Below are 20,506 nucleotides of genomic sequence, written 5' to 3'. Positions count from 1 at the left end.
AATCGTGCGAACCGAAGAGAATGTTACTTCTGCCAGAAGTATTTTGTCGACTTTTCGAAATTGGTGACACACTGTCGCCGTCATACTTTGGAATAGTAACAAGCGAAGAGGATTGAGTACTTGTTTTCTAATTTCATGTTTTATTAGGTCGCCGATACTTATCTTATTACTCCAATTGCTAATGTAAAAATTCGACATTTACAAGACATTGATAATAGCAAACCATCGTCTGCAAAATGTAAGCAGCCTGTCAAAAATGACATTCTTGATACGCATATTCTCGCCATTTGAACACAGTAGATTAGTCCAAACACTTGCATATGTAATTATTAATAAAGTTTTTTTGAGTAATGCTAATAATTTTTTAATCCGCTATTTTTGACGTCCAACCACCTTGACTGACTTTGAGTAAAAATTATTCTCAGATTTGCGTTTACACGAACTACTGGTTAGTAAAAAATTATAGGTGTCGTATATCCTACCTACTCCTCATAATGATACATGCATCTGGTTGGTATATGTATCTAAATAGTTTTGCATAGACATGGAAATGGAACATGTGTACATACTGGATGTATGTACATGCATGCAGTTGTGTGTATGGATTAGAAAGAGACGAGGACTCAACATAGTGAGCGGATCCTGGATATTTTTACCACTCACAATTTATAATTTGACCAGAAATAAGGAAATAACGGTTGGATTAAGCTTAGGCAACTACTTTATCAATTAAATAGATATGCATGCAAAGTGGACTTGACAACGTAATATTCGAATGGTTCCACTAATATTTCTGTTTCTGTTCAAGGGATGGAATTAGTTGAGTGGTGGAAAGAATCCGTTACTTGGCAAAAGGGTTGATTCTGGAAAAAGGTACCCTTGATTCCAAAGCTTTCATCTGCACTCTAGCCTTACAGAGCTTTTACAAGGGATATATACATAGTTCATCCTTCTCTCATTAAAAATATGTTCATTGATCACGTATATTTAGAGAGGCCTGTGTTAAGTATCTGAATAAGTCACCATTCGATGTGTATAAAACAAAATCGTGCATTTTCTATTTTTCTGCTAAAGTTTGAAATCCTAGGAGAAGAATAAGGTTGGTATTTGGATAACGAATTAAATTTCACTCTATCGCTTGACTATCATGGTGCTTAATTCATCAAATGTGCAGTTTTGCTTCGAATTTTATAAATTCTTTTACGCATCAAAACATCTGAAGGTTCGGAAATCCAAATTACAATGGGTTTAATAAGAGGTTTCAAAATGTTTTAGTTGTTGAAAAAGATTTGCAACTAAAATGTCCCTTAGCAGTTTAAATTTTTTCCCACAAGACTACACAATTTTAAAATTTCCTCGAGTAACTAAAATTTTATAGTTTCCATGATTCTTAGGTTAGCGGGGAAGTTTTGAAAACCCACGAGTCTTGTCAATGCATCATGCCATCCGAAACCGACCAAGTTGCGACATATGTCACCGGGTGTGTTCTACGCCATCCAACTTACGGAAACATGTTAACACCGTCCACAACAAAACCGAACGACCTCGTTTTCCATGCGGATTTCCCGGATGCGGAAAAACCTACTCGAGCAAGAATGCTTTGTCAATCCACATGAGAGCTGAACATGCCGAAAATCCGACCCGATTCCCGTGCACACTTTGCGGGAAAGAATGCAAGGCCAAAAGCGACCTTGAGAGACACATCTCCACCCACACGACGGAAAAGACGTACACTTGCTCCACTTGTGGAAGGAGCTTTGGCCATCGGACAACTCTTACACGTCACGAGGTGCAAATTTATATTCCTATGAAATATTTTGTCGGTTGAAATAAACGAAGAATTTATCGATTCATAAATAAATCTTTATTTATTTCATAGGTTACACATTTGGAAACATCGACCAGAAGGATTTTCAAGTGTGAACTTTGTCCTCACGCTTCTTTTCGTAAAGCTCACCTACAAACACATGTCCAATCTGTGCATGAAAATCAGAGGAACCATCCCTGTCAATTCTGTGGCAAGAGATTATCGACATCGAGCAATATGAGAAATCACGTGGAAGCGAGACATCCGGCGAGTAAAAGGAAGATTTATTCCTGCGAGAAATGCGAATTCATAACCCATTCTAAACAAAGTTTATCCAATCATGAGAGACGTCACAATCCTGCGAATCGACGAGACTGCTACTTCTGCAAGAAGCAGTTTTTCTTTTTTTCTGAATTGGTGACACACTTTCGTCGTCACACGCTTGAACAATGATAAGGCAGGAACTTTGTTTCTTTTCTATTGTCTGTTTAAATCTTAGAGTGACGATATGATCAAAGTAGGGTCCTTTGACTTTATCTTTGGAGAAGGACAAGTTAACTTTTTGGGGACTGGTGGGCATTTGATTTTTTTGCACATGATTTGCTCTTAACTATTGACTTCCTGGCGCACCTACTACCCTTGTAAGTCAAATGAAATAATAACCCCAATGGGGGGTTCCACACTTTTTTAACCAGAAATCACAAAAGTAAATAAATAAATAAATTGAAAAAAATCATTAACTTTGGCCTATATTTAAATATTTTTTCTTCCCCTATGAGATGTTTGATTAGGACTGTATTTTTATTGACCTTATGTAAGTACCTTTATTTCCCTAATTGGTTGTATTCAGAGATTTGTAACCGGTTTGGAAATATTAGCCCGGAAGGCGTAGAAAGCTAAAGTGTCAAAATTTTCGGTTTTCGAGCCCCAAAAGTGGTTGGAGGGAACTTTTTTCAACTTTATATTAGTTATTTATTATTGCCCTATAGTAATCTTTAAAATTAAATAATAAAAAGCCGTGGCCCGCCAGCACACAAAAAGATCACTACTCCTTTCTAGGCAGGGTCATGTCAGTTCAAAATTTCTTCAATTTCTTTACAGATTTTAAAGTTTGAAAATATGGATGATTTATGCTGAAAGAGTTTGGTTGTAAAGTAAAATAAAATACCCTACATAACGTCAAAAGATTCTAACAATTTAATTTAACGGCAAATTAAAATAGTTATAAAATAATTGAACTAATAGTTAAATCCGGATCAAAAATGGCACGTAAAAATTATTCGCGTAAAAATTATTTGTGAGGTTTTGTGGAATATTTTATTTTTTTGACAACCAAACTCTCCCAGCATAAATGGATTTTTAAAATACAAGTTTACAGGAAAATGTCCTTAACACATGCGCATGTAATTACCAATCCACTTGTATTATCGTATTGAAATTGTGTTTTTAAAAAGTTTCGATGAATAAAATGAAGCAGTTAGTTAATATAAATTTGGAAACCTTTATTGTTAACATGCTTCCACTTGGTGGCATAATAATTTTCAAATCTATATTTAAAGTGTGCACAATAAAAGTCCAGTTTCCGATATTTCTTAGGTGAGACAAAGAACTCAAATTTCTGAAACTTTAGTTGTCAACAATTGAATTGTCATAATTCTTAAATTTGATTTTTACTCTAAATTTTATTGTGTGCTTGAAATTTAGCAGGGGAGATAACCATGCAGGCAGATTGTACCGTAAAACTTGAATCGTGCCATCGCTTTCCGTTAGGAGGAAGGGAGGACTCGTGGGGCGGATATACCTATGCATATTTATGTATGCATATTTACATATCCCACTGGTCAGCACTCGCCCCCCGGCTTTAACGAATATCCTTAATTGCTTAGTTATACACATTGTTTAAATCCAGGCGAAGGGATGCAATGAACGGTAGCAAGAATGCATATATGAGCGATCTTGTACGGATTGCTATTCCATGGCAAGAATTTGGCTGCTTCAAGTCACCACCCTTTCGAGAATGCTACTTCTGTAAAAAGCAGTTTGTCTACTTTTCGAGATTGGCGAAACACAGTCGACAGCATACATTTGAATATTGTTAGCCCGGTAAATTTGTTTCTGAGCAATTTGCTCATGTCTGATTTTATTATTAGGCCGGTAATATGTACATATATATGTACTCAAATATCTATAGTAGTCAATTAAAATTTAAAAATTGTACAAATATTTCTAAAATTTTGATCATAATTAATAATAATTAAATTCTATTTGCAACTTTTTGAGAAGGATAATCTTCACATGCATGCATTTAATGTCATTAATAATCAGATTTCATCATTTCAATGGACACAAAATATTATTTAAGTTTTAAGTATTAATTATGCATACAATGTGAACTAGATCATGCAAGTCATAAGTTTTCCCGGGGGAGATTAACTGGCTTGTCCCCGTGGCCCATTTTCTGGGGAGACTGCCTTCCTGCTTCCCCCACCACTGGTAATGCTCAGTTGTCAATGACAACTGAGGATGGCCTAAAAATTGAAGTTTTTTGATGAAGTATTATATGGACGTTCCCATACTTCTAATTAAGTCGTTTTATATGTGATTCTGTGTGAAGAAATTGGACTGACTGATTTGATAACATACTATTCAAATGGTATCATTGATATTTCTGTCCATTGGATGGGACAAGTTGACTCGGAGTAAGAATCTGGGCCTTGACAAAAGGGTTGTTTCTAAAAGAAGGTGCCCTTCATTTCAACAGTTCATCCTTTTGACCTTTCTAAAAATATATTCCCTGTTCAAGGAGAAAGAGTTAAATCTACGAACAAGCCACTATTCCATTACACGAAATAAAATCAGACGTTGCTGTTCATTTCAGTTTTGAAATTCTAGGAGAATGTCAAATTTTAGTAAAGAATGCATGAGTAAAACAAAATAATAAATTGATATAATTTGTAAGCCTTCATTTTTAATACGGAAAGATTTGGGGTCATAAATATTCTCAGATTTGCATGTAAACAGGGGTTACACCAACCAACATCTAAATAAATAAATATACATAGTCGATGCGTAAGTTCCCACACAAGCATTTCTGGTGATAGATCCCAAAGTATTGGAGCAATTGGTTTGAAAATTTTATGGATGACAAATACTAATACTGATAGAGCAGAGGTCAACGCCGCCGATTGTACGCCACTGCTTCACTACCGCCGATAAATCTAATTTATTTTTCCTGCAACAATGGAGGTCTTCCAGCATATACTTTCCGATTTTGAGCATTCTAATGTCAAATAGACAGTCCATCGCCATCGTTCCCTCAGATTGACAACTCTCGCACTTTACAAATTTACTTTGCAAATTTACTGCACGATTTCTCCTCTTTCGACGTCAATATCTAACCTGCACATTGATAGATAATGTTTTTTTCAAATCTCATATGAAGTAAATTTGTTATCGCTTGCTACTAATTTATTCGAAATCTGTGAGCATACGCCGGAAGACCTCCTTTGATACCATAATACTTGAACGGTGTCCAAATGCTATTTCTGTCCAGGTGAAAGGGTTGACTGTTGGAAAAATGTTGCTTCTTGTTACGATGATTTTATAAACCTGCTGCATTTGAGGCAATTTACGACAAAAGGCATTTACCTTTACGCGACAATCGCCTCCGGGCTTGAACGAGCATTCTTAATTGCGAAAATAAACTATCTTGTTAACGTAGCCATGCTATATAAAACCCATGGAAGAAGATACTACATAAACCAGTGGAAGGGTTGCTTTGAATGGTGGCATCAGTTAGTACCTACCCTTGCATGGAGCCATTCACCTTCACTCGCCTGAGGACTTCTGTGAACCTTCTTTGCCCTTCCATTTCTAAAAATAAGACTCAAATTTATACCATGTAAGTACGATTTTAGCCTTTCAAAGCTGGGAGAGGTTTCACCTTGCAAATTCGTCACTTTACAGTTTTTGTTCGTTAATATATAGCGAAAATAAATAAATACATATCACCGATTCGGGGCGAAACGCTGACGAAATATAAACTAGATCAGTATACGACATTGCACTACGGATGCATTTACTAAATTGATTTCCACACAAAACTTCAGGATTTCGAATGGATCTACGGCCAGGAACTAAATGGGCATGTTCAAAGTGCTCAAAAACGTTGAGCTCTAAGAGAAACTTAAACCTTCACATGTTGACGCATGACCCAGCTGCGAAGGTGAAGTGTGAGGTAATCATCTAAATTATTTTAAAATTCTCCCAACCACATCGACCCATTTTGCATTACGTTTCAGATCTGCAGGAAAATGCTTAAAAATCAACAAACCTTATCCATCCACACAAAAATGTCTCACACCAAGCGGGACCGACCACGTTGCGGCCTCTGTCACCGTGAATTTTGCACATCTGGAAATTTACAGAGATACATTTTTAGCAAACACACCGCGCTGAAATGGCCCCGTTTACCATGTGGGTTTCCCGGATGTGGAAAAACCTACTTAAACTCTGAAAGTGTATCACATCACTACACGTAAAAACTGAACACACCGAGAATCCGACCCGATTTCCGTGCACACTTTGCGGTAAAGAATTTAAATTCAGACATTACCTTGAGGCGCACATTTCCACTCATACGACGGAGAAGGCGTACCGTTGTATAAAAATATCTGTAACGATTCATAAATATTTCTTTTTGCGCACCTTACAGGCTACACATTTGGAAAAATCAGCCCGAAGGATTTTCAAGTGTGAACATTGCTCTCATATTTCTTTAAGTAGACGTGACTTACGAATGCATATCCGAATTGTACATGAAAAACAGAGGAATCATCATTGCACATTTTGTGACAAAAGCTTCTTGCGATCAAGCGATATGAGGCTTCACCTGGAGGCACGACATCCCGCGAATAAGGAGAAGATTCATTCTTGTGATCGATGCGAATTTATGAGTCGCTCACAAAAAAGTTTAGCTAAACATGTGAGGCGTCACAATCCTGCGAATCGACGAGAATGCTACTTTTGCCAGAAGCAGTTTTTCTACTTCACCGAATTAGTGAGACACTTCCATCGTCATGCCCTTGAAATGTGACAATCTTGGAAATTTGGTGTTGTCTCATTTTATTTTAGGCTGGTGAGAATTGTCTGTTTATAAAAATGCAAAATATAGAAAAACTAACAGCATGAGAAATGAATATTACATAATTAGCGATTATTAATTACATGGAGATCCTGTCAATTTACTAGGCAATATCCCCACCTTGTAATTCCATGCATTTGTAATTGTCGATGAAATTATGTTAAATTTTACACAGCTAATAAAGCAACATGCTTAATTGCTACAATTTTAAAGCTTGTCATTTCAACGTACAATGTTTTGGTGTCAGATTTGAATTTGAAAGTGCCAAATGGTGGATGCAGGCACAAAATTGATTTGTGCATATGCTACTCAAAAAGGCAAACGAAATATCTAGAGTAACTTCGGAGAAAAATCAGCTACCCCAGTCTGCGAAAGAGAAGAAATGCACAAACATTAATAAACTATTTAAGAGTCCTAAAGAGTTTATTAACTTCGCCAACATTGGTATTTCCTAAGTTTTCATAGTCAAATTAAAATTTTGATATCTTTTATGTAATTGATTTTTTGTATCCGAAATGTTCTTCTTAACAAAAACTATTTAAACGCGAGGAAGATCTGTAAGTATGACGAAAAGGATTGACGTAATACTTGCACGGTCTCTTTATTATTTCGATCCAAGCAGAAGGGCAACCTGCAGGGAGGAATTTATTTATTTTTATTCCAAGAAAAGTTGCTTGAGGTCACTGACACACTGCCGTCGTCATACTCTGAAACAGTGCAAATGAAGGAATTTTGTTGTTTTCAGATGTGTTATTCGTCTGCCAATATGCAGATATTTACGCATTCTATTACACCAATTTAAAAATTAAGCAAACATTCCTAAAATGTTGATCGTAATAAAGCATTGTCCGAAATCTGTTAATAATGTCTGAAAAATTAATATTAAGCTCAGATATTTAATCTTCCTTTAAAGATGAATATTTGTGTATGTAATTAATGATAAAATTGTTTCTCAAAATTGTATGATTAAACCGGAGTTTTTTCGTTAATACATATAAATTGTAAACCTCAATTTTCAACATACAAACACTTGATTTCATAAAAATTCTCAGAACTGATTTAGATAAGGCCGAACTTGCACGTCATTTTACTACATATGCCGCAGTTTTTTGATTGACCTTAAGGACTCTAGAATAATTTAAAAAAGCTTGCTTAGGTAAGGCGCTACTATTTTAAGCCGCTACAATCGAGTGTATACATAGTCTCAACTTAAAAAGTGATAGTAGAGTAGACGACTATATTAGGTTAGTTTTAAGGAATTTCAAATTTATTCTTATTCCGTTGAAAAGCCAGTTAAATTTCAAGTAGAAAACATGTATTAAACTTGAAAATATATTCCTCCTGTGACCATGAAAAATTGGTCACGAAAGAGAAAGCTCCATCAAAAATACGCACGAAATTAATTGAAAAACTGTATCATTCCCGGGTCAGAAATTTTTTTGTGACCCCGACACTTATATGGGGCTCAGAACAGACCTTTTCCTCAATATTAATCAATATTTGGCGGTGAAGTTGTCTGCGGTTCGAAAATTCCAACATTAAACCTAAGGTACAAATGAAGTCAGAAATATAGATTTTAATCCAATTTTTCACGAATTTCGCTGTAAATGCTACTGTGGACGCCTTCAAAAACGTCGGTGGCTTTTCACCCAATATGGACTAGTTGAGGGGGTGTTTCTTCTTCACCAGCACGTTGATCAAATATTTTTTAAAACTATCTGCTCTCCTTAATCGAGGAAATTGGGTGGTTTTTGCTCAATTCCGCCGATTCCCCCCAAAACCATGAATGGAGCCTGAGAAGATAACACTTTGACCTTTATTTTGTAATCAGCTAACCCTTAGAATATTTGACATAAAACGTGTCAGTTTTTTTATTGACATATGTTTCTGTCGTAAAGAAATTATCATCGGTAAACGCGTTAGTTTTTTTGGTTTTTTCACCGTACCGTTTGAGGAGAGAGGTCGATTTTTTTACCCTTGCTTAGGCTTGGGAAATCTGTAGCATGTGACGCTTTCTAATCTAAAAGACCTTCATCTTAGGGTCATTTTTCAGTGCTAATCTGATCTCTAAAGTTGGAAGGTCATTTGTGTGGCCAAAGTCTCCGGCGTCAGATAGAGATTTTGTGCTATTCTGGTGTTTAAAGCTTCGGACATCATTGTAGTCCTCCTTGACCTTGGACCACCGAAACCTTTATACCAAAGATAGACACTGTCTCTAGGATTACTTTAATAGTTTAGGCAACCAGATCGTAGTTGTACTTGGACTGCTACACTACATCAAACATCGTGCATTTTTTTCTCGTGCAAAAAGTGAAAAATTATTGCCGCGCGCGTGTAGCTAAGCTCCTCCTATTTTTGACCTAGTGACGTCAAGTAAAAACGGTCAACACAAATGATAGGCACTGAATGTATGTACAAACCGCAACTGACCTTTTAATTTTATGTTGACCGGTTCAAAAACTACGCTCTACTATCACTTCTTATGGTAAGACTATGTACACTCGATTGTGGTGGCCTAAAATGTCAGTGTCATGTGTAAATGACACTGACCAGCACTCTCCTCAGAACTTGAACCAATATTCTTGATTGCTAAGTATTCTTAACCACGTTATTCAAATCCAAGAGAAAGGATGCTTTGAATAGTGGCAAACACGTTTGCTTTATGTCACAACCCTTGCATACAGACCGTTTCCCTTCACTCGCTCCATGACTACTAAATAAACACGAATATTCTCCACCCTTTCCTAAAAATACACTTAACCCGAAATTTACACGATACAAAAAACTACAGCAGTTTCCTTTCAGACTTTCGGGTTGTGAGAGGATGTAAACTTTCCCAATACTAAATACATTGGATCATTAAAATACGGACATGCAAATTTATTCTGATTTGATGCGAAAAACTGGATAAACGTTAACCATATTATATCGGAAAAGTGCGACGGAACACAAAATTATTTTCCCGTGTGCAAAAGAAGGATTTCTAAATTCCAATGGATTCCACGGCAAGGAAATGGATTAACTTGTTCCACATGCTTGAAAACCTTCAGCTCTAAGCAAACCTTAAGGATTCACATGTTCACGCATGACGCGAAAGTGAAATGTGAGGTAATAATATACATTTCTAATATTTCGAAATTCCACCAATAACATATTTAGATACAATTGTTTTTGTCCTACATTTTAGATTTGCGGGAAAATCTCGAAGAACCCACCAGCCTTATCTGACCACATAAGAATGGTTCACACCAACCGGCATCGACCTAGATGTGACAGCTGTGACAGTGAGTTTTACACATCCGCAACCTTACGGAAACACATCAGTACGGTACACAGCACGATTGAACGGCCACGTTTTCCATGCGGGTTTCCTGACTGTGACAAATCCTACCTGACTAAATCCGATGTTTCGCAACATAAAAGAACTTAGCATACCGAGAATCCGACCCGATTTCCATGCACATTATGCGGTAAAGAATTTAAAACCAGGACCCACCTTGAGTCGCATATTGCCACCCACACCACGGAAAAGGCCTACCCGTGTTCAAATTGTGTGAGGAGCTTTTCCACATATTCAAGAAGGAAGTTTCACGAGGTACAAATAAATGTTTTGTTAATATTTTGTTAGGAAGATCAAGGACAAATTCGTTAATATTCGTTTATTTTGCAGGTTACACATTTGGAAAAATCTACTCGAAGAATTTTCAAGTGTGAATTTTGTCTTCAGACTTTCCTGCTTAAAGTTTATTTACAAAGGCACGTCCGAATGGTGCATGAAAATCGGGGGAATCGTACGTGTACATTTTGTGACAAAAGATTCTCGACATCGGGAAATATGAGACGTCACGTGGAGGTAACACATCCCACATCTTCGGAGAAGCTTCATTCCTGCGATAAGTGTGAGTACAGAAGCCATTCGAAAGTAAATTTAGCCCGACACGAGAAGCGGCACAATTCAACGAATCGACGGGAATGTTACTTCTGCAATAAGCAGTTTTTATACTTTTCAAGTTTGGTGACACACGGTCGTCGTCACACTCTAGAACAGTGATGATCATGGACATTTATGGTTGCACGTTTACATATGCCAGATATTATTATTATGCCGACGAGATGTACAATTGTACATATATATGTAGTTATTTTATTATGGCCAATTAAAATCTAAAACTGAAGCAAGTATTCCTAAAAAGTTGATCGTAATAAATAATCGTCTGACATCTGTTAATACACTCTAAATAAAATCATTACCAAATCACTACCAAAATGCACACGTATATGACTCTGCAGAAACGGTAATGATAACCACCAGCTGGTAAAGAAATTTATTGAACCCAAAGTGGTAATAAAGAACACTTTTTGGGTTAAAATTAATACCGTGATGTATGACAGATGTACTACAATATGTAGTAAAATGTCTACCGCCTGGTAATAAACCATACCACTTTGTACACGGTGTGCTATTCATACTGGTATTAATGCTTTTTATTACGTATACCCCATTATTACCAAATGTTGTGCAGATTTCCACCGAAAAGAATAGATTTTTTGCTTTTCTTTAAAATAGTCTTTCAGTTATATTTATTATAAAAGCATTTTGTAACTTACATAATTATCAAATTTAAGTATAATGTAAACTATTGAGTTACATACATACACATGTATACATGAAAATTAAATCTGCTAATCCAGGACAGTTTTCGGTAAATAGATTTTCTGTATCAGAAAGAACTCATCTATGAAATTATTTAAATGTTAAATTAGACAATAATCGACTTAAACAAATTTTAGATATTTCCAAAAATGTGTAAATACCATGAAGTTATATTCTGCAAATATTCTGTAAATTTTCAAGATCGACTAATCCCCAGCGTTCCTTAAAATATTACAATGACCGAGCGTATCCACCATCTGCTTTATTTTCCCAAGTTCGTCATTAAATTCGAAATTCTCAGGAATTGGTCTTGAGATTTTCTTGTTAGGCCCGGAATTTGAAATTGTCGACTCCTGCTTTTTTTGACACTCGTCTGTTCCCCCTTCAAATTCCGGTGAATCGTCTTCAGTCCATTTTGGATGAGTCCACATCAGTTGACGTCATCAAACAAACCTGCAGATTAAAAATTCACAATTTTTAGAAATTCTCAATACAAGAGCACATTTAAATAATTCACGAAATTTTCACTCACTAGACCCTCCACTGACTTGAATATCTCAATGATGGCAGTAGCTGAATTATTGCAGCTGCTCAGTGTGTCTAATTGGAGGATATAAGAGAAACTCTGAAATTTAATTTGTCAAATTAAATATATTATTAAATATTAAGAATGCTTTAAGGACTCACCCTCTCTGTATTCTCCGATTTCCAACTCAAATTTTTGTTTCACTGAAAAAATAAACACAAGATTATTATTTACTCGTCCCTATATGTATTAAGATGGTGCTCCACCACAATCTTGATGAGGCACCTACATTTGATAATTTGATACTTAAATGTTTCCAAAAATTCTATATAATTTCCAGAAGTTTTTTCCTAAGGGCAGAATTGGACACGCGGACTAATTTCGCCATGTTGACTTGATTTGAGCTGAGCGGTACCCGCGCCACTGTTTAGCGTCTCACAATTCACACCAAATGTATTAAAATTATTACCTCTATGGTAATAAACTACACCAAAATGTAGATCTCATCATAACCACAACGGAAAAAATTTGTACTACACTTAATTAAAATTATAGTAAAAAGTGTTATCTAAATTTGAAGGATATAATTACCGGTTCGTAGGAATTCATTACCAAAATTATAAAGATAACTTACAATATTGCTGTAGAAGGCTAGTTACCCGTTTGGTATTGATACGGTAATAATCCCGTATAATTTTTGTAGGACGCGTATTTACCAAGAGCCCGGTAAAGACGCTTATTAGGAATTCTTTACCAAGTTGCTAAGAGTGTAGGTTCTGAAAAATTATTTCTAATCGCAGCCATTTACTGTCCATTTATGTATATAGGAATGTTCAAGCATGTACATTGGTACTTAATTAGTAGCTATGAAATTACGTCTCTCAAAACTGTGTTGTTAAGGAGATTTGCTTAATATAAATTTTAAACCTCAATTTTTTTACATTCAGGCACATGATGTCATAAAAAGTCTCAGAACCGCATTTAGAAAATCGTAATAATCATCTTGAGCTACAGTTTTTTCGAGTGATGTTTTCGGTTAACGATTATATTTAAGTCTCGTTGAAATTGAATGCACGTTGTTTACAACAGCTATTGAGCCAATTTGGGTTCCACACAGTGATCAACTCTATCGTATTTTCACAGTAAAATATATAAATTCGCGAAATTTGGGGGATCATATTTTGCTCATGAATTTTTAGAGTTTCGTAACTTTTTTTGATGAGATTAAATAAGACGTTGTCCTGAGACTCCAATAGATATAAATATGTATGAATATAGGCTAATTTTTTCTAATAGTCCAATCACAAACATGAACCTTACAAGAATTACATGGACGCGACACGCGACACCAAATCGTGCGACGGAAGTACATAAGGGGATCCAACCAAGATCCTTAGATCCAATCAGGTATGTTAAATTATAAAATAAACCATCATAAACGCACAAAATAAAGTAGCTTGAGACTAGTTCACCCCAACCGCTCCCAATACATCGGGCACTGCATTTCGTCTATAGATTCAATTTTTGTAAAAATATCATTTTGCTCCGTTCTCACGTTGTCCTGCTTGCAGGCAGACCACATATATGTAGAGACATAGATCCCCGATCTCAAATCGCTCCAATGTTAAAAACTTGGCAAAATTTGTGAATGAAACTAAATACTGCTCCAGCTTCTGCCAACTGAGAAAGTGGGGCAAATTGATAACGAAGTCCATATGAGTTATATCCAAATTATACCCAAATTATACCCAAATCGTTCTCCATGCTGAGACGCTTTTTTCAATAGTTCCTCCATCTATGTCTCTCCATATCTGTGAGGCAGACAGACGGACAAAGTCTTCGCATAAAGTAGCTGCATCTAATTAATAAAACAGTAAAGTGGACTGACAGATTACACTGTGTAATATTTGAATAACCTCTTTCATATTGTTATTACTATCTGGAGAAAGGGATAAGGCCACCCGTACCCGTGGTAAGAAGAATGTGCCCATTGAAGAAAGGGATGCTTTAGAAGAAGGGACTCTTACTTCACGTACACTAACCTCGCAGTCGCCGGACTTTTGCCAGACAGAGTTAATAGAGCTTTTGACGCTTCTAAAAATATTCTTATTGCTTAAGCAGGAAAAGGTTCGTGAATAAATAAGTCATAATTCCGCGTCCATAAATAAATCCAGACCTTGCGATACATTTTCCTCCAGTTTTTAAATTCTAGGGCAATAGTAAATTTACTTTTTAAGGAAACGCAAATTTCAACCCACTGCGTCACTAGTTCGTAATCGAGAAAAAAATGCAGTTTTGTTTCAAATTTGATCAATTACTTCGTATCTGAATTACAGATTCCAAAATTCAGAATTGAGCATTCCAAGAATCCGACCTGATTCCCGTGCACACTTTGCGGTAAATAATTTAAGATTCCGTTTCCAAACACGTAAGAACCGAACATACCGAAAACCCGGTCCGATTTCCATGCTCACTTTGCGGTAAGGAATTCAAGAATAGACCGAAACTTGAGACTCATATTTCCACCCACACGACGGAGAAGGACTTCACTTATGGGAGGAGCTTCGCCCTACATACAGCCATGAAAAATCACGAGGTACAGATAAATATGCTTCGCACACTTCTTTTTTCGTTAAAATAAAATTCAAAACTACAAGATTTCCCTAATAAATTACCTTTTTTCTATAAATTACGAAGCAAAGAAATGCACTTGCATGCTTACTTTTTTGCATAAAGGACCGTTTCGTAAAAAACGGCGACATTCTCATACATATTGATAAGAGGACACGACGGGAAGAATGGTTTATTGTAGCGAGGGTTGCCTTAAGCAGCTGCAATTGATATGCATTCACCGCAGGACGGGCGTCAACCAACATTTTTGGGTAGTTAACCATGATATTTAATCCCAAGGGTAGCGATGTCGTCAGCAGTGTGTTTTCAAGTCATTACCACTGGATTGAGACCATTCACACATTTCACACCTTCACTCGCCTCCTCACTCCATAAACACTATTCACCCTTCTGATCCTAAAAATACATTTGGTCTGAAATTTATACGACTGCAACGAAACTATAGAAGTTTGATTTTGAACTTCCTAGTGGGCAGAAGGCGTACATAAGCTTGAAACTTGGCCACCATTACGGGATTATTTCAATAAAATACGGAGGGAATAAAATATTTATTCTCATGTATTTATAATAAATACATACAGCTATTTCTGATTCGGTGCGAAACGGTGGGAGAAGTTTAACGAAATCAAAGGAAAGTGCAGTTCGGGTTTATTTGCTAAATTATTTTGTCATATAAGACAGATAAATAGAGTCCGAATGGATCCACGGGAAAGAAATAAAGTGGCATGTCCCACGTGCCTAAAATTTATTTCTAAGACAAACTTAAACCGACACATGGTTACGCATAACCCCGACGCGAAGGTGAAATGCGAGGTATTTAATCGACTTAACTTATAGCACAAACCATTTTATCATTTCAACAAACCGCACATGAACATCAGTTTTTTCTTACTTTAAGATATGCAGAAAATTTTTCAAAACTCCACAAAGCCTATCCTTCCACATAAAAATGCATCACACCAGCCGGGATCGACCCAGTTGTGACACCTGTCACCGTGAATTTGCCACATCCGAAACCTTACGGAATCACATGGACACAGTGCACAATATGACGAAACGATATCGTTTTCCATGTGGATTTCCCGAATGTGCGAAAACCTACTGGACCAAGAATGGGGTGTCGAAACACACAAGAACTGAACATGCCGAAAACCCGATCCGATTTCCGTGCACACTGTGCGGAAAAGAATTTAAAACTAGGCAAGTACTTGAGTCGCACATTCCCACCCACACAAAGGAGAAGGCGTTTACTTGTTCCACTTGTGGGAGGAGCTTCGCCCGACGGACAGCCATGAAACGCCACGAGGTATGAATAAGTATTTACATATTCCTCTAAAATACATATTTGTTAGCTAAAATAAACGAAAAATAAGACAATTCATAAGTATTTATTTGCAGCTCACACACTTGGAAAAATCTACTCAAAGGATTTTCAATTGTAAACTGTGTCCTCATACTTCCTTGTATGGGGCTAACTTACAAAACCATATCCAAGTTATCCATGAAAAGCAGAGGAATTATCCGTGTACACTGTGTGACAAAAGATTCTCGGCATTGGCCAACCTCAGACGCCACGTGGAGGCGAGACATTCCGCACATAGGGAGAAGGTCCATTCCTGCGACAAATGTGAGTACAAGGCCTACTCGAAAGACAATTTAGTTCACCACGTGAAGCGTCACAATTCGAGTAATCGACAAGAGTGTTACTTTTGCCAGAAGCAGTTTGTCTACTTTTACGAATTGGTGCCGCACTTTCGTCGTCATACTCTAGAACAGTAATAATCCAGAAAATACATTGTTGCTCTTGTTTAATTTTATGATTTGGCTTGCGAAATTTACATGCTTATTATATTACTGTAATAATATTAGACCAATTACTTAAAATTTAACATTTAGACAAATAAGCCCAAAATGTTGATCATACATAAGCAATAAGGGATCATCTGCAATCAATTAACAGGTCCGCCAAATGAAATTAATCAGAAGTATCTATTTACCATTAAAAGATGAATATGGATCTGCACATATAATTCGGACGAAGTCATGCTTCTCGTATATTGTGAATTTAATTTAGTGTAATGCATATGTAGCTGTGAAATGTCCGTGAGACTGATATCAATTTAAAACCATAGCATAGACTCATCACCGAGAAAAAATAAACATGTTCGTTAAAACAACATCAAAATATGTGAGAAAATATATTCAGCTACTCTAACCACGAATTTGTAAGATTATTTGGCCTAATTTGATTTTTGATGGACAAACTAAACACGTCAAGACAGGCATGGGAATTTATCCTCACCGTTTCCTCATTGCGGAAAAAACCTGACAATGGAGGTCCCCCAGCGGATGCTCGCCGATTTTGGACAAACTTGTGATCCGTAATGTTGACGCACAACATACATTATCCAAATTTACCCGCGATTTCTCCTGTTCGGATTCAAATAGATATCTATGCGTAACTTGCTCATCGACAGATCGTGTCATGCAAATTCTATACTACCTAAATTTGGATCGATTAGCACTGACGTTTGATTAAAATCCGGGTGCATACGCTGGGAGACCTCCATGGTGAATGCACTGCTACTTCAACGGTTTGAAATTGCTATTGCTGTGCCTCAAGAATGGTCAGAATTTCGTGCTCAGAATGTTTTTATTGGAATGAGGGTAGGTTTAGGTAGCTGCAATTGTGTGGATATAAATAAGTACGTATGTGACTCACCAAAAAGCCTTAACGAGCATTCCTAATTGTGAAATTAAACATGTTATTAAATCAAGGGGGAAAGGATGCTTTCAATCATAGCATGGTTACTACCCTTCACGAACATTCTTTGTCCCTAGTTTTCTAAAAAGACATCCAGCCTAAATGTAAGAAATGAAGCGTAAAAAAATTAGTTTTAGACATTCAAGCCGGCAGAGAACGAGAACTTGACATCTTCTCACAATTACGGCATTAATTACATAAAATAGATAGGAAATAAACACATATTTCCGATTGTGTGCTACACAGACTACAGACAGGATAATTTTGATCAAATCGTGTACGCAAACTGCAGTTGGGCTTAAATTACAATTTTTCCATACACATAAGAAGTAAAGTTTTCGAATGAATACACAGCGAGGAAATAGTTTGGTGTGCCCTACGTGCTCAAAAACATGCACAACTAAGCAAAACTTGAACCATCATATGGTCACGCATGACGCCGATGCGAAGGTCAAATGCAAGGTAATCGTCCAAATTCGTATGTGACGTTGAAAATATTAATTTTAAACCTCATCAACAACTACTTGCAACACTTCTTCTCATTTTATTTAGATCTGCGGTAAAATTTTAAAAAATCCTCTGACATTATCTGCCCACATCAAAATGGTTCACACCGACCGGGTCCGAACCAGTTGTGACATTTGTCACCGAGTAGGTTCTACTCCGTGGAACTTACGGTTGCACCTTGCCACTGCTCACAGCACGGAAGAAAGGCCTCGTTTTCCATGTGGGTTTCTCGACTGTGACAGATCCTACCTAACGAAAGGCGATCTTTCAAAACACATAAGAGCTGAACATGCCGAAAATCCGGTTCGGTTTCCGTGCACACTTTGCGGTAAAGAATTCAAAAGCAGACAAAACCTTACGACGCACATTGCGACCCACACGACCGAGAAGGCCCACACGTGTTCCACTTGTGGGAGGGGCTTCGGCGATTGGGCGGCCATGAAACGTCACGAGGTACTAATAAATACGCCTGGAATATATTTTTTAATAAACTGAAGAAAGAGTCTAGAGAATCATAAATATTTATTTATTTTACAGGTTACACACTTGGAAAAATGTACCCGAAAGATTTTCAAGTGTGAACTGTGCCCTCAGACTTCCTCTTCCAGAGGTAACTTACGAACGCATGTCCAAAGTGTGCATGAAAAGCAGAGGAATCATCCATTCGCATTTTGTGACAAGAGATTCTCGACATTAATCAATATGAGAACTCACGTGGAGAGGACACATCCCACGAATACGGTGAAAATCCGTTCCTGCGACAAATCCGAGTACAAGAGCCACTCGAAAGTAAATTTTGCCCGACACGAGAAGCGTCACAATTCGACGAATCGACGAGAATGTTACTTCTGCGGGAGGCAGCTTGTCTCTTTTACGAATTTGGTGAAACACTTCCGTTTCCATACTCTAGAACAGTGTTAATCCAGGAAGCTTGTTGCCATTGTCAGATTTTCATAGGTCTTACGTGGCCGGTATACATTTGCATATTGGTTTTTATTTTTCCTGTCACACGCAGAGAAAATGTACAAATTTTACAATTATTACCAAAACGTTGGTCAAAATAAATAATGCTGCGAAATCTATTAACAGCTTATGAAAAGATTTTAATCAGTGATTAAGAATGACATGAATTTCCATAAGTTTGGTATTCTGGTAACGGAAAAATTTCACCGCATTGTTTCACTAGTGCGTAAGCCGCCAAATGTGCAGTTTTGCTTAGAATTGTATAAATTCATTTACGCCTAGACACAGCCGAATTATATGTATCCACATTAAAATGGGTTTAACAAAAAGGAAGGTTCGGAAATGTTCCACCTGTTCGAAAACATTCACAACTAAGCATCGATTCATCAATGACATTGGTATGAACGACCCCGAGGCGAAGGTGAAATGTCAGGCAAAAATTTAAATTTGTAACTCTGAGAACGATTTTGACCATTCATTGTCTTACGTTTCTTTGCCTTCGTGATTTAGATTTGCGGGAAAATTTTAAAAAATCCGCGAGCTTACCTTCGCTGCAGCGTTTTCTGCAATTTTTCCGGAATGGTGGAGCATATGAGTAGCACGAATAGTTTGGAAAGGTATGAATTTAATATTTTTCTCATAAAAATTTTGAACTTCGTTAAACTTAATTTGATCCGCGTGCTTAAATACATATTTAGGGGCCGTCCATAAATTACGTAACGCAAAAATCGCGATTTTCTAGACCCCCCTCCCCCCCTTTAACATGTGTAACATAGGCACGATATCATTGGGGCCTTAGACCCCCCCTCGCCCCTCTTGCATTACGTAATTTATGGACGGCGCCTTAGTGTTAAACAGATCGTATCGGTTTACGCATATTAATTTACGCACATATCTATTTACTTATATACATTTGTGAGTACAGTGGATGCTGAATTTTACATGCCTTATTTAAGTAAATATGCAATATCTGATCATTTGCCAATGTTTTCCAGATTCATAAATAGTTTCATAGACATAAAACATACATTTGTACATACATAAATATGTATGCATTTAAAAGAGACAGGGGTTCGACATAGCGAGTGAATCCTGGAAATTTTTCGAAACTTGTAATTTGACCAGAAACAAGGAAATAACGGCTGTATTAAACTTAGGATACAACTTATAAACTGATTAGATATTCATGCAAAGTGAAATGACTGACTTGACAACGTAATATTCGAATGGTCTCACTCATATTGTATTTGTATGTATTTCTGATTCTGTTCAAGGGGTGGGATTAGTTGAGTGGTGGAACGACTTTGTTACATGACGAAAGGGTTGATTCTAGAAAAAGGTGCCCTTGATTCCAAGGCTTTCATCTGCACTATAGCCTCAACGGGCTATTACAAGGCATATATAGTTCATCCCTGGTCTTTCTCACTAAACATATGTTCATTGTTCACGTATATTTAGAGAGTCTTGTGTTAAGTATCTGAAGAAGTCACCATTCGATGTGTATAAAACAA

The 20,506-nt window shown here is 36.9% G+C and overlaps 2 protein-coding genes and 4 long non-coding RNA genes across 6 annotated transcripts; all 6 read left to right on the top strand.

Annotated features, from left to right (window-relative positions):
• The first annotated feature begins 957 nt into the window (after positions 1–957).
• On the top strand, positions 958–3,276 carry LOC118437302. The gene is made up of 3 exons (XR_004836006.1): positions 958–1,099; positions 1,395–1,789; positions 1,880–3,276. It is a non-coding gene; the product is annotated as an uncharacterized LOC118437302 (long non-coding RNA).
• Positions 3,277–5,620: 2,344 nt separating this feature from the next.
• On the top strand, positions 5,621–7,120 carry LOC118437374. The gene is made up of 3 exons (XR_004836058.1): positions 5,621–6,044; positions 6,109–6,396; positions 6,522–7,120. It is a non-coding gene; the product is annotated as an uncharacterized LOC118437374 (long non-coding RNA).
• A 2,543-nt stretch (positions 7,121–9,663) lies between these two features.
• LOC118437290 lies at positions 9,664–11,125 on the top strand. Its single transcript, XR_004835998.1, has 3 exons — positions 9,664–10,058; positions 10,138–10,545; positions 10,621–11,125. It is a non-coding gene; the product is annotated as an uncharacterized LOC118437290 (long non-coding RNA).
• Positions 11,126–14,136: 3,011 nt separating this feature from the next.
• On the top strand, positions 14,137–14,819 carry LOC118437449. The gene is made up of 2 exons (XR_004836118.1): positions 14,137–14,257; positions 14,467–14,819. It is a non-coding gene; the product is annotated as an uncharacterized LOC118437449 (long non-coding RNA).
• Positions 14,820–15,120: 301 nt separating this feature from the next.
• LOC118437505 (oocyte zinc finger protein XlCOF26-like) lies at positions 15,121–16,984 on the top strand. Its single transcript, XM_035856548.1, has 3 exons — positions 15,121–15,574; positions 15,660–16,067; positions 16,160–16,984. The coding sequence occupies exons 1-3, from the start codon at positions 15,458–15,460 to the stop codon at positions 16,538–16,540; spliced, it is 906 nt and encodes a 301-aa protein (XP_035712441.1). The 5' UTR covers positions 15,121–15,457; the 3' UTR covers positions 16,541–16,984.
• A 734-nt stretch (positions 16,985–17,718) lies between these two features.
• Positions 17,719–19,097, top strand: LOC118437409 (zinc finger protein 708-like). Its single transcript, XM_035856383.1, has 3 exons — positions 17,719–17,987; positions 18,078–18,485; positions 18,570–19,097. The coding sequence occupies exons 1-3, from the start codon at positions 17,868–17,870 to the stop codon at positions 18,951–18,953; spliced, it is 912 nt and encodes a 303-aa protein (XP_035712276.1). The 5' UTR covers positions 17,719–17,867; the 3' UTR covers positions 18,954–19,097.
• The last annotated feature ends 1,409 nt before the right edge of the window (positions 19,098–20,506 follow it).

This window comes from Folsomia candida, unplaced genomic scaffold (assembly GCF_002217175.1).
Source record: "Folsomia candida strain VU population unplaced genomic scaffold, ASM221717v1 Fcan01_Sc013, whole genome shotgun sequence".
Taxonomy (NCBI): domain Eukaryota; kingdom Metazoa; phylum Arthropoda; class Collembola; order Entomobryomorpha; family Isotomidae; genus Folsomia; species Folsomia candida.
Note: the sequence above shows the minus strand (reverse complement) of the source record. Positions and strands in the feature narration are given on the sequence as shown.